The 13,822-nt window shown below is 41.2% G+C and overlaps 2 protein-coding genes across 2 annotated transcripts in view; both read right to left on the reverse strand.

Moving 5' to 3' along the window:
* LOC139634143 (CCR4-NOT transcription complex subunit 3-like) overlaps positions 1-4,770 on the reverse strand; it is a 36,042-nt gene extending 31,272 nt beyond the window's left edge. The window contains exon 1 of the mRNA XM_071500427.1: positions 4,590-4,770. The gene's annotated coding sequence lies outside the window, so the exon portion shown is untranslated. The remainder of the gene's footprint in view (positions 1-4,589) is intronic.
* A 2,518-nt stretch (positions 4,771-7,288) lies between these two features.
* LOC139634417 (coiled-coil domain-containing protein 106-like) lies at positions 7,289-13,781 on the reverse strand. Its single transcript, XM_071500860.1, has 7 exons — positions 13,603-13,781; positions 12,228-12,401; positions 11,307-11,498; positions 9,734-9,880; positions 9,394-9,594; positions 8,973-9,133; positions 7,289-8,014 (listed from the first exon to the last, which is right to left on the reverse strand). The coding sequence occupies exons 1-7, from the start codon at positions 13,640-13,642 to the stop codon at positions 7,859-7,861; spliced, it is 1,071 nt and encodes a 356-aa protein (XP_071356961.1). The 5' UTR covers positions 13,643-13,781; the 3' UTR covers positions 7,289-7,858.
* Between the last annotated feature and the right edge of the window lie 41 nt (positions 13,782-13,822).

The following is a 13,822-nucleotide window of genomic DNA, read 5'->3' on the forward strand; positions in this document are numbered from 1 at the left end:
TACGTCAGCGGGTGATTTTTTCGTTGTTTTTCAACCACTTTCAGAGAACAAGTCTGAACTTGTTGCAGATGACACCATTTCCACCGCCTCCATATAAAACGCTTTACTGCAGGTATGATGGGTTGTGATGATATGCATTTAAACTGCACCCTGACTGTGAGCCACTGATGCCAACATCTGATGTAAATTATGAATGATTTGGATTTATTGATGAGCTGATTCGAGCTCTGCGGCCAACGAATCCCTTATTGAATCTTTCATTCCACTGCTTAAATATTGATCTACTGTCCCTCGTGCTAACATAAGATCTTTGATGAGGATGAGCGCTCGGGCCTCAGCCTGCCGCTGGTGTTGCACCGTATTTTGTGACCTGTCAGATTCAGTGACTGTGTAGCAGTGCAACAACGAATGTTAAGTGCAGAAAAATTTGCTGGTTGATGAAGCAGAATTAATCTTATTTTCTCTGTTTTGTTTTTACTTTGCGTCTCTGGCTTCCTCGTCTGTAGCACAGCCTCACAGTGATGTTTTCCCTCGCAGCAAAACATGAGTTAGGACAGGGTTAATGAATGTCACAGAGCAGAGACAAAATATGGCGTCTAAGCCTTACACACTTTAAATAGAGTCATATTTCTGTGGTTAAGGTATGATACTGAGTGAAATAAACATGTTTTAAAGGAGCTAGGTGGTGGAGACTGTCGCTTGACAAGAGCTTCGGGCAATGTTGTGTTTATAATACAAGCAGTGCTACATCTTCAGTGCAGATTGGAGGCTACAATGAGGGGCTAGCTGGTTAGCATGCTAACATCAGTAGAGGAAAAGACATGATAGAGACAAGACTTAACCTTGGTGTTGCCTTCCACCTCTGGAGACAGCTGTTGGTGGATAAAGCTGAATTCATACGGCTATACTGGTAAGTAAACAGCTGTTAATGCTAACATTAGCTATGTAGCAATAGCAAAAATCTACCACGAGCTTCCAGAACAGCTTCAATGCTCCTTATCACTGATTCAAGTCTCTGAACTCTACTCGAGGATCGTCCCTCCATAACATATTCTCTCATTTGGAGTTTTGATGATGGTGGTGGAGAGAGCTGTTGAGATCTGGTGACTGTGAAGGCCACAGCATAAGATTCACGTGACTTTCATTCTAGTTAAATCATCCAGCGACCCCTCGGGCCCTGTGGATGGGGGCATCATCATCATCATCCTGTTTCTCCAGGTTTTTCCTTTAAATTGTCACCTCTAGTCTTCCTCAAGCTTAATCTGGAACCTGATTGACAGAATAGCTCAGTTAATTGTTGGGCGAGGTTTCACCTGAAATTATTTCATACTAACTACGGTCTTGAGAACATCTACTGCACTGATTAGTCGTCTTGAGTTGTGATTCATGACCAGAACATGTGCCTTTACTGCACATCAGAGAACGGCTTGCCTCTCTCCTCTGCATGCCCAAAGGAGGTGTTTAATGTTTCCTTTCTCCACAGTAAACATGTAAATATAGACCTTTACTAAAGAAGTTCTGCTTGACTTCTTCTGAAGTGTATCTGATCCATCGAGCAACAGTTAAAGTTGGAATTTCACAGACTCTGTTCTGCTTGGCTGAATCGAGAAACCGGATCTTCTCGACCTAAGTCACAACGGACAAAGTGACACAGAGTGTGTTTGTCGATGAGAAGAGGAGCACATGCTGAGAAGACATGTTTATAGCATGCAGTCCGAGGTAAGGGACAAAAATGCCAACTCAGCTTTAAGGCACAAACTGGCAGCAGGTCAACAGTGGGGCCAGTTATCACATTTGGGCACAGGCCATTAAAAAGAGGCCTTTCTGACCATGCTGCTGCTGCAGATATCTGGTGTCTCTAATATGGGTCTGAAACACACACACCTGGAGGAGATGTAATGGTAAGAGAAGAACAAATAAAACGCCTCAGAACAGTTAATGCGCTAAAAGAGTATGTTATCATTGCATCCTGGGCCTGTGGTTCCCAACTGGTGGCCTTGGATCCATCAGGCGTCCTTGATGGATGACTATTTGGGCTGTAGCTTTCTCTTTTATCAATTTATAGTCTAACTTAACACATGTATAATCATAGATGCCAACAGAAATCATCTTTATCAAGGAACAGCTGAGTGTCTGACCGGAATATGATTGAAAGCGCTCAAAAGAAAATACCAGTAATTTTAAATTACAGCCTCTCCACTACTGACGACACCTAGATTGGACTCAAACCAGTCTTTTTTTTTTTTTTTTACAATATGCTACAAGCTTTTCTTCATTTCCTGTGTTTTTAAAAGTGCGACTTGCACAGTGTGAAATCACTGATTGTTGCCCTGGTTAACAACAATGAGATAAAAATATGTGAATGCAACAGGAGTTGGTATCAAAACACTCAACTGAGGGACAAATAACCCTGAAATAAAAACACTCACTGCACCTCCGGAGGGTTTCACATCGGCTGTTTCTTCTTTTGTGTAAGAAATATTTTCAGGACACGGCCTTGTTAAAAGATTTTTTAAAAACAGAAAAAGAAGAAGCGCTATGTGCAGGCACCGGCAGGGATACTGTGAAGGAGAACCTGTATGAATGAATTTGACTCACTGATTCATAATAATGATGACATGTAAATATCTGTGTCAATCAGAGGACAGCTCACAACATGACACTATATAATTCCACTTCATATGAAGATATCATGTCTTATATTTAATTTTTCACAATTTTTCCTGTCAGTGATCACTTGAGAGGATACACTCAGTTCTTCAAGGTTCTCTATAAATATATATATATGTTCTTGTATAAAGGGAGATTTTTATGTCTTTTTTAAAAAATACAACAGGTCTAGATGCTACATTAATACAGTGCAAATAACTAAGATTAATACAGAGAAACGGCGCCTTAAAACAAGCCGTCAGGACTTCCGTAACTTTGTGATGTCACAACAAAGCAGTCAGCACCCTTAGTTGTGTCCCAAGCCCCGCCCATCTGGACCCTACATCCAACCTTGCAGGATTTGGTTTCTCTGAGTGTGAACCTGAAATCTATTATATTTTTATTGGATCACTCAGAAAACCGTCAGCCAATCACAGGAGAGCCTCCCCTCTGATTGGCTGACTGACCTGTTGTTACCAGAGCTCCAGAGAGAAGCCTGAGAGAGGAGATGTAAAACTACACTGGGTTTTGGCTCTTAAAACTACAAATATAACTTGTTATGGGTATCAAAACCCTGCTACAATAAAACCTAATACACAGCCTTGTGTAATTTGTGTGTTACGATAAAATATGTTTCTAAAATAGTGTCCACCACTAACCCGAACCCAGTGACTGCAGACTAAATACTAGAAACACAAGGGTAGGGTTTATAACAGGACTGTGTTATCACGCTGCATTAGTTTTAGCTACAGCACCATAAACTGCATCAAAATTACCACTGAGCTAAATCAGCAACTCTTGAAAACATTTTTAACCCAAAAACTACATTATAGCTTTCATGGATGTGGGATTTATTGCAGGGTTTTTGCTACTTGTACTTAAAAAATTTGCAACTGAGTGCATACACCAATGGTGACTATTTATATTGGCCTTTTTGTGGCTTTTGTTGACAAGAAAAACACAGAATATTATTGCTAACTTCTTCTTTAATTTTGATCATATGGAAGAGTCCTGCTGGCCGAGGGGTGTGAGACGCTGACCACGTCCTGGTTCGTGTTGTTTTATCTCTCTCCTCTTTCACTTTCCTGTCACTTCTTTCCTGTTGCTGCCACATAAAAGCTAAAATATCCATAATACATAAAGATATTAAAAATTGTGTTCACATCACCCTGGTCTTTGTGATGCTGTCATCAATAATGTGCATGATAACATTGTGATAAACCATGAAGGAGAGGACAGTATTGATTATTTGTCCCACTACAAAATAAAACCTTGGCCTAAACTACTTTTTGATTGCACAACACACTTTATACACATTTTATGTTTTAGAGTTGATTGATTGTTTTGTCAGTTTGACTGAGTTTTTTTTCAAAAGTGAACTGAGAAGTAAACTTGAAGCTAAGACATCAAACAGACACACAGCTCACCTGCATGTTTTATTGTAGTATCTGCGTTACCTGTTTATTAACACGACTTTAATAAACAGAAACTTGTCTAGATTAGCTTTAGTATTTCTTTTCCAAACAGGTGCTCACATCCGGAGCAACTGAGGACAGATTCACCGCCTGTTTCTTCAGTATTGCACAGTCAAATCCGAGCGAACAGGCAGCGTCTTCGCACCGGGGGTCAAACGTTTGTTATCCGGGGATGTTTATAAACAACGCGGGCATCGTCGGTGCCAACGGCAGCCGGTGGGCACCGACCTCCGAGCGGATACACTTCAAAAACAAACTCCGAGCTCCGCTAACGCACCGCGGCTCCGCAGAACAACTTGTGTTTCTCGGTTTTAGGAGCAAAAACACGGAGCACAGCGGCGTGGAGAGCCGCAGCTTCCCACCGGTTTGATGTGGGAGACACAATCTGGAAAGGGGAGAGAGGCGGAGAGAGAAAGGGGGGGACGGCACAGAAATCCATCACCTTTGGCTCTGCAGCCCACTTACCTGGATGTTTCCGGGGTACGATTCCTTTCCTCAGTCGCCACACTCCGGTAAATCTTCAGCGGTTCAGTATAAAGGCTTATTTTCTAAAAATTTTCACAATTCTTCTCGCTAAACAATCACTCCGCACATCCAAGATGGCTACCAGGAACACCTCCTCCTCCTCCGATGCCCTGTTGGACACGAGTCCCGCCCACACCGCCTGTGATTGGTCGAGAGCGGCCGCTCCAGCGCTCCTATTCGATAAATGTAGATGTCCATCAAGGGAGGCTGGTTTTACTACTTCCCGTACAACTCGTGCTAGGATTGGACAGATTGTAAAGGTGAAAGCCCCCCCCTCCACCCGACCCCGACCTCCTCTGGTGGCCGCAATGGGTTCTGGGAAATCGAGTTAAGCAGCGTAATATTTGTTTATTTGAGTATATTATGGCTTCTTTTTCTTTTTCGTTTTTACTACATGACAGAAATGCCCTGTTAATTATTCAAAAATCTTCATTATTTACTTGACTGTTTGTTTTCAAATCAAATCAAATCAAATCAAATCAAATCAAATCAAATCAAGCTTTATTGTCATTTCAACCATACATTGTCACACATATGGCAGGATGAAAAGACATTTCCCCAGGGCCAAGGTGCAGACAATAGAACTATAAACACACGAATTAAAAACAGGAAAACAGTAAATACACTACAATATGACACATCATGACATAACAGTGCCCCGTTCCAGAAGAGATTTTAAGGTAAATTAAAGTGAAATTTTTTTTATCTTAAAATGAATTGATTGTTTGGAGGTCAACATTTATCAGTGTTTTTTTTTATAAGAGCAAAAGCATCCATTTATGGTGTTTAAAAATTCTATATGGAATTTATGTAGTTTTTTTTCTTTTGTTTTTTTTCACATTTTACCTTAACCTTAAACCAGACTTGCCTAAATTTGTAAAGAATGGATAAATGAATAAGTCGTCCAGTGACCTGTGACCTGTGACCTGTGACCTCCACTCCTGATGCCTGTGATGTCTCCAGCGTCCTCTCATCCTCCTCGGGAAGACTGATGTCACTATTCCCCTGAGGAGTCATAATGAGGTGAAGGAAGAAAATAAGTTTCATAATTGGCTTTGGCAATTTGGTTTTGAACCTGCAGTCACTGACCCTCATTATGTTTCATGAAAATCACCACTTCATAGTCGACCCGTTAGGCTGCGGCTGCCAGGTGGATGTTACTGTGATTGATGAAAACGGTCAGTTATTGATCAGATTTTAAAGGCTTCACTGTGCTGACAGATGGTCCACTGACCACCCCCACCCCCCACAGTCATGTTGACCCAGCGTGGAGAAAATGTTTTCCAATCATCAATGTATTTCTAATGCATACACAACACAGATGGCAGCTTTGTCTGTTTTAATGCATTTACATGAAATCAGCCTCATTTTCAAATACAGACCAAATGCATTTCAAGTATTATTTAAACAGCATTATTCGCACCATATGGCCAAAAGTATGAGGACACCTGAAGATTACACCCTGATGTGATTGTTGAACATTTCATTACAAAGCCATCAGCATTAATCTGCTGCCACAACAGCCTCCACTCTTCTGATTGGATCCTGGCTGCAGGGATTTGCTCCCATTCAGCCACATGAGCATTAGTGAGGTCCAGCACTGATGTTAGGTGATAAGTCCTGGCTCACAGGATGGGGGGTGAAGGTCAGGGGTCTCTGAGTTGTTCAAACACTAAACTGGGAAAACCATGTCTTCATGAACCCGGCTTTGCTCACAGGGGCAATATCATGTTGAGATGAGGAAGAGACAAACACAGACTGTTGCCACCAAGTTGGAAGAAGACTATTGTCTAACATATAAGATGAAGAAAATATTTAGATTTCTCTTCACTGAAATCAACGGACCTCGACCAAACCAGCAAAAAAAATGACTAAAAGTATTGGGACAGGGACGTCCACGAAGATTTGGCCACTGAATGAATCTAGTGGAAAAATTTTTACACATATATTTATACATGAATATATTTCTTTGAAAAGCTTTCCTGCAGTGTCAAGCACAGGAAATAATTATGGGTTAAAATGTCTGGAAGCACATGTAAAGGTAATTTTATTGGATTATTGTGTTTAGTGTATTTTTATAAAGGCCCAATTAAAAAAATAATAAAAATAAAAAACAAAATAAATGTTAAAAATATATTTACATTAAATAAAAAAATATAGCCCTTCCAAAGATTCATAGTGTTCAGAGGCCATCCATCAGGTTTTATTGATCCTGTATCAATCACTGCAGTTTGTCTGAACTGACATCTTACGTTCCTCCTTTCTCCCACTGGAGGGCGCTGTAGTCTGCAATCCACTGCACAGTCCAGGATATAAACTGAACACCAGGGTTTGTGGAATAAATGAGACCTTTTCAGCTAAAATCTGTCTAATTCGTTTCTCTGTCTCTTGATCATAAACAAATACTTAAGGATGTAAAGAGTTTGAATAAATCAGTTGTTTAAATGCCTGTCTGTTAAAGAATTGAATCATATTGTTACAGTCAACTTATTTCATGATTTTCTCGATGGGAACATAAACTAAAGGCTTGACATGTAAAACAGAGATTTGTGTATAGTCTGTGTCGTTATTTCTCATGTTCTCATTTGAATGCTGGACATTGTCACCGTCCTGATCGCACAAAACCACAAAAACAATCGTACGTTTTAAGTCATTTACTTTCTTGCATTATATGACATTTTTAACTCTCTGATATCATACAATTCAAAACACAACAACAGCCTGGCAAACTTAAATTAAATAAATAACTTAGGCACGAGATGTATGAACAAACAAATATCTCTCTCAATGATACATATTACATGTACATGTTTTACAAAATAATAATTTATAAACTAAAAAACACTGTGTCAAAAACTACATAAATAATAAATATTCCTCTTTCTTTCATTTAATAGAAAACAAAAATGAAAACAAGTCAAGGCCAGTCATGTGTAGATTCTGTAAATACAAATTCTACAGTTTTAGTCCAAAATAACAAATGTACTAATTTATCACTAAACTCGAGTCTGTTTTACAACTGAAAAGACACACACAAAAAAAAAGAATAATCACAAATATTTCAATAAGTCAAGCAGCTTGTTGGCAAAAATCCTTTTCTGTATTCAAACTAAGTCAATCCTGCAATTTCGCATCTAATCTCCTCACTTTGAGGCAATGATTATTAAATAACCACTCTGCATGTTCGGTATAGAAGCCTCCGGCCCGGCTCAGTTTCTGAACCTGTAGGAGATGGGGAGCAGCTTGTGCGTCTTCTTCATGTTCTGGACCTTGGCGTGCGTCTGGTCGTCCATGGTCTTGTAGCACCGCCGGGCGTAATCCAGAAGCTTCTCCTTTGATGCCTCGAACTCTCCGACCTCGGTCACCTACAGGAACAACAGCGCAGTTCGTCAGTGTGGAAAGTTAAATCAGATCAGCTGTTGTCCTGAGACGGGCAGATGATACTGATCCACCTTTAAAATGTTTCTGAACGGTCACATGTCTCTGCTGCCACTTGGTGGTCAAAGAAATCCCTCACTGCACTACGTTATAAATAAATATGGACGAATCCCCACACTGTGATCATTTCTTCATTGTGTATAATAAGCTCTGAATTGCAAAAGAGACAAAAGGCAACAATTTTTGTGAGAAAAAAAACATTGAGTCTTAAAATGAGTTTTTTTTAATGAACTCTTGAACAGAGTTGAACTGTGTCGACCTGAACTGAACCGTATTGAACTTACTAACACATCTGTTCCTTTGTGAAAACAAGTGTACAAACTGGGCACAAGCCAGGACACAGGTCAGGCATGGAGCAAAGAATAAGTGCATCAGGACCCCCCCCGATGAGATTTTTTTTGCAGGTCCCCCATCAATAAGATTTTTGTTTTCAGAGGTTTTATTATAGAAAATCTTTGAAATAATCATTTATTCTGTCAACGTGTTACTTGGAGGGAATTATTGTAAAAATAAATGATTCCCCTTTTTGCTGGGGACCCCTAGAAACCCCCTCAGGGACCTCTGAAGATCCCTGGACCCCACTTTGAGAACCACTGCTGTAGATTATCAGGTCAACCAGAGACACAGCATCTTATTTGGAAACTTTTAAAAATGTTATTCTTTTAAAAAATCATGTGGCTGGATCAACTAAATGCCTTCAACATAATAAAAGCTCCAGAAGGCTCACCATCTGTTTTTAACCCTGTTAACACACCAGCAGCAGATCTGCTCCCCAACAGAAAACTAAAAGAATGTGTACTTGTCAGTGTGTATTATTATATACAAACACATGCATGTATAAAAAAATAAGACATGTTTGGTGGCTTTATAAGAAATAATTCAGACCTTCTCTGGAGCCACCAGCAGCAGCTCTGCGATCGGGGAGGTGGAGGCCATGGTGTTTCTGTCGACCCCGTGGATCTGGAAGGCTCGGGACATGCTCCTCACCCGCTGGTAGGTGGACAGGATCTTCTTATAGCGAATCAGAACTCCGTCTGGGTCTTTAACTGGGGAGAGAGAGGGAAGAGTGGAGGGGAAACAGAGGGTGAGGAAAACAACAAACAGACGAGTGGACCGAGGGTCACAGGGAATAAAGCTCAGCTCCTCAGTGGGATTTCTACTGTTTCCTCCTTTTTCTAAATGTCTCCATCACGTCATTTTAAGCATCCCTCTCTGCTTTTGGACTCTGTCTGCATGGTTTACTACATTACAACAAAATGCAGTATTTTTGTGTATAAAACAGTTCTTTGAATACTTCAGCCCTCACCCCTCTGTCTCTCCCTCCCATGGGTGATCCTGAAGATCCTCCTCATCTTCATCCTCGGCTCTCCGCCGGCTCGTCCTCGCCCCTTCTTCTTTGACCCCTTCTCTACTGACGAGTCATCATCTTCCTCCTCGTCCTCCTCTTCCTCCACATATTCATCCTCGGTGTAGTAATTATCTTCTTCCAGATGAAACTCCTGTTTTACTGCAGCCGTGAAAAGTCAGGAGAGAAATGTTGGTTTACAGTGTGATGTGTGAAAACAGGTGTGGAAGGAGACTTAGAGTTAAATACTTCTGACAGAATGACGTAGAAACGATAATGATCGTGTCTCTGGCTTCCTCACCAGGGATGGCAGAGCTGCGGCGGGACCGAGGTCCTGGTCCCTGCAGGCGTTTGAGGGTCATTCCAGACCTGGTGGTCATGGGGGAGGGGGGCGAGGGAGAGCTGGCAGGCTGCACCTTCACACTCCGCTGGGCGTCTGCACACCACTCTGACAATAACCACATTGAAATACTCTGTAAATAATAAACAAAAGCTGAAACAAGGACAAAAATTAGATGAGAGAAAACAGTGTGAGGTCCAAACTGATATTTCTATTCTAAAAACTAAACTGTGCAAACCTAAAACAATGTTAGCTTTAATTCACAGTGTAGTAAAACCCTCCTCTCTGAGCCTCCTGAAGCCTAGAAAACGGTCTTTAGGATTAAATAAAACCTAAAAAGAAAAAATATAAATCTATCTTTATTTCAATTTCAGTGTCATTGAGTGCGACAGAAATGACCAGTGCAGTTTTGCTCTGAAACATGAAGTCTGGACATATAGTAGTAAATTCTCATTACAGTTTTTTACATGTAACAACAGCTGTTTTGAGAAAGACCTGAACACATTTACACTTAAATGTCTGAGGAGGAGAAAAGGTTTGTGTTTCACATAAAGAACAATTCAGAGATTTAAACCAGAGACAACAGGAGCTTCAACTGGAAACTAACTCAGTAGATTTACTCAGGTTCTGTACTTCAGACCAGTTTACTTTACTGTGTCACTGAAGGACAGACTGTATTTTTATATTTACTCATTTGGCAGACACTGAGGGACACCACTAAAGCTTCAGTGCAGCAGGAAACAAAGTACTACATCTGTTTAATAAATGCAAGGAGATCAGGTAAAGTCGTGAACATAAAGACCGCAGTAAGTGTCTGTTATGGTGTTGGTGTTAGGAGAGGAGGTGGTCTCTGCAGAGATCAGATTCTTGAACACAGAGAGAGACGCCTCCGCTCTGAGCTTGTTCCACCATCGGGGAACCACAGACGTGAAGAGTCTGGACTGTGATTGTCTTGTGTGCAGGGATGATGAGGCCAGAGGAGGAGCACAGTCCTGTAAGATTTACATGCATCTGTTGGCTGTGACTTCAGGCTTTATACTGATACAGGTTAGAACATCAATAATTTAACATTCTTCAGAGGAATGTGCTGCTTCTGATACATTATTAGATTTGACTGTTAAGACATTTACATTTTGAATTTCCTGAGGGATCAATAAAGCATTTTTTATCTTTACCTTCATCTTTACTATTGAAGCAATATGCTCAGTGAAGAGCTTTTGACTTTACTATGACGTTGCTGTGACTTATGTAACCGCTGGTCCGTCCCCTCATCATCTCCCACTGCATTCATGTTATTTATAATCGTTTTCATCACTTTATCAGTTTTATCTTTCAAACATTGAACCTACTGCATCAATCAGATCAGTCCAATCCCATCTTCTCTCACCTATTACTGCTGATATTAATCCAGTTTACTGCACACGCCCACTACATGTCAATCTTTTCATCGTGCCTCATGTTGCTTTGGAGGATTTTATGTGTTTCCCCCTCACATTCTTCTCTCACATGACACGATAGTTTCCTGACGCCTCACCCTCCGGAGTCCTCATGCTGACGATGAAGCGGTCCAGCTGACAGCGCAGGAAGTTGCGTTCCTCCTCCAGCTCCTCGATGCGCTTCTGCAGCCAGGCGTTCTTCTCCAGAGCGACGTACAGGTGAGCCCGCAGGTTAGAGACCAGGATGAAAGGACTGTACTGGGAGTGAGGAAGCTCCGGCGCCACCAGCTCTGAAGGAGGAAGAGGAAGAGGAAGAGGAGGAGGAGAAAAGAGAAGGATGAAAGTATTCAGAAACATGAAAGAGAGAACGGAAAGTGTGATGAAAGAAACTTGAACATCCCCAAAAAACCTGGTCTACTGTATGAAAACATCACACTTGTATTTAATGTAGCAAATTTTGCATCTCGATTACAGTTCAGGCGAATTTTGATTTTATGTTTGAAGTAAAAATGAAGTAAATTCAAACCCTGCAGCAAACAGATGTTTAAAATCAGGCTTTCTTCAGATGTTGATGCACTGTTTAATTTCATGAACTTAAAGAACAGAAAAGTGAGTACAACTGTCATACAACTGCATGACAAACGCATGAAAAATTGCCTGTAAGAGGCTGAAACTTATGTTTCACATTGAATGACTGAATCATTTGTCTGCAAACCAACTACTTTACTTACACAGGAAATAAAAAAATTTACCATTTTGTTAGTCTTTTTATTACAATTTGCTTGGAATTGTTAATTTGAACAACAAATTGTCATATGATCACAGAAATATTCCTCACAAAGTCAATAAATAATAACACTGAATTATCAATCAGCCTACTAACTAAGTTCATTACGGGACAGAATTTCCAGATTCACATGAAAAGTGTGACCTGCTGATGCTGCGTCGTCCACATCACAGTGAAATCTTCCCATTTAGTTACTGACACATAATAAATAGGTGTAGTAGATGCAGCGTACCGTCCATCATCTGCTGGCCCTGGTTGATGTGATAGGCAGGTGGTCTCTCTATACTCTCCTCCAGGGGAAAGGAGACCTCATAGGCGTCCAGATACAAACTCCCTCCTCTTCCTCCTCCTGCTGCTGCGGCTGCAGATGATGATGATGATGACGACGACTGTGGCATGTAGTGCTCTGACAAACAAGACAACCGCAAATTAAATTCTGCAAAGCAACTACATCTAACACAACTGATGATTATTTTCACCGTTGAGTCGTCTGATTAATCTTTTCAGTTGATTTAAAGTGAAGTCTTTGAAACAGTGTTTACAGCAGATGTGGGTAAATTTGCCTCATATACAGACGCGTCCACTACCATCATTAAAATTTTTAAATGAAAATTAGAAAAATGAATCAGCAACTTTCAGCCATTTTGATGCAAAAATGCCAAATATTTTCTGCTTCCAGCCTCTTGTACACAAGGATCTGCTGCTTGTCTTCATCATTCTGAATTTACCCTAGGGATTAATGAGGTATTCTATCTATCTATCTATCTATCTATCTATCTATCTATCATATAAATGAAACGTTTTAGTCTTGATCTGTTGGTTGAACAGTTGTGGGAGAGGGGTGACACAGCTACCACCTCTGCACCCTGGAAATGTCCAAACATTGTGGTGGGAACTATCCGTCACGCTTCCCCAGAGCCTGAGGTGACGTCTTCAGATGTTTTGTTTTGTCCTCCCCACAGTCCAGAACCCGGCGATATTACATTCACGGTGAGATAAAACAGAGTAAAGTAGAAAAACGACACTTTTGAGAACGTGGGATCAAAGAACTTTGGGATATTTTCTTGGTAAATTAATGAAGCAACAATCAATCAATATCTCAAGTGCTGTAGATTAAGTCCAGCTGACTCAGTGACTGTTTCAGCTCTAATAATTGCTAATAATAGAGTGAATAAAGTTATTTATACAGTAAACTATATAGCACTTCTGCTTCACGTAGAATAGACAACAGAAATAGAAAACAGAAATGAAAATACATGGAAATGAGTCAACAAAAAGGAACATCAGTAAAATAGTCATAACATAGAAAGGACTTAAAACTAAACGAGACATTAGGCCATAAAAACGAAGCTTGACGCTGATTGGCTGATCGATGAAGATGAGCGTTAACATGAAGTGGTTTAATTCATTCAGTGCCCGTGACCTCCACGACCTCACCCTCCGTCACAGTGAGCTGCAGACACTGTCCACACAGAAGCACATCCACGAGTCTCCGCACGAACACTGCCTTAGCTCGTGACTGCACACGGACGTCATTTAAATGCGCAAAGAGTCATTTCGTGCGTGTGATGCACAAGGTGGATGCGCCGCGCCGACGCCGCGGTTACCTGGCGGGGTCGCCTCGTCCCTGCTGCTCGGAGGGTTCATGGCTGCACGGTCCGCTCAGGTGTTGGGATGAAGCCTGGCGCCTCTGTGCTCAGTTATACTCCTGTAATACGGCGGGAAACCAGCCACAGCTGCTGGCGCGGAGCCGACGGGCCGCGGGATCCGCTGCAATTACCTGATTATAAGTGGCGTCAACAGGTGCAGCGCTCAGGTGTGTTTGGT

This window comes from Trachinotus anak, unplaced genomic scaffold (genome assembly GCF_046630095.1).
Source record: "Trachinotus anak isolate AG129_WGS33_773 ecotype Australia unplaced genomic scaffold, CSIRO_AGI_Tana_v1 ptg000016l, whole genome shotgun sequence".
Taxonomy (NCBI): Eukaryota; Metazoa; Chordata; class Actinopteri; order Carangiformes; family Carangidae; genus Trachinotus; species Trachinotus anak.

What these genes read in the sequence shown, in the direction of transcription:
- LOC139634417 (XM_071500860.1), bottom strand. Translation starts at nt 13,642, where the DNA reads ATGAACCCTCCGAGCAGCAGGGACGAGGCGACCCCGCCAG. An exon ending in CAGCATGAGGACTCCGGAGG is followed by an intron (nt 9,881 to 11,306) that starts GTGAGGCGTCAG and finishes GGTTATTGTCAG; the next exon opens with AGTGGTGTGCAGACGCCCAG. An exon ending in TGCTGGTGGCTCCAGAGAAG is followed by an intron (nt 8,015 to 8,972) that starts GTCTGAATTATT and finishes TTGTTCCTGTAG; the next exon opens with GTGACCGAGGTCGGAGAGTT.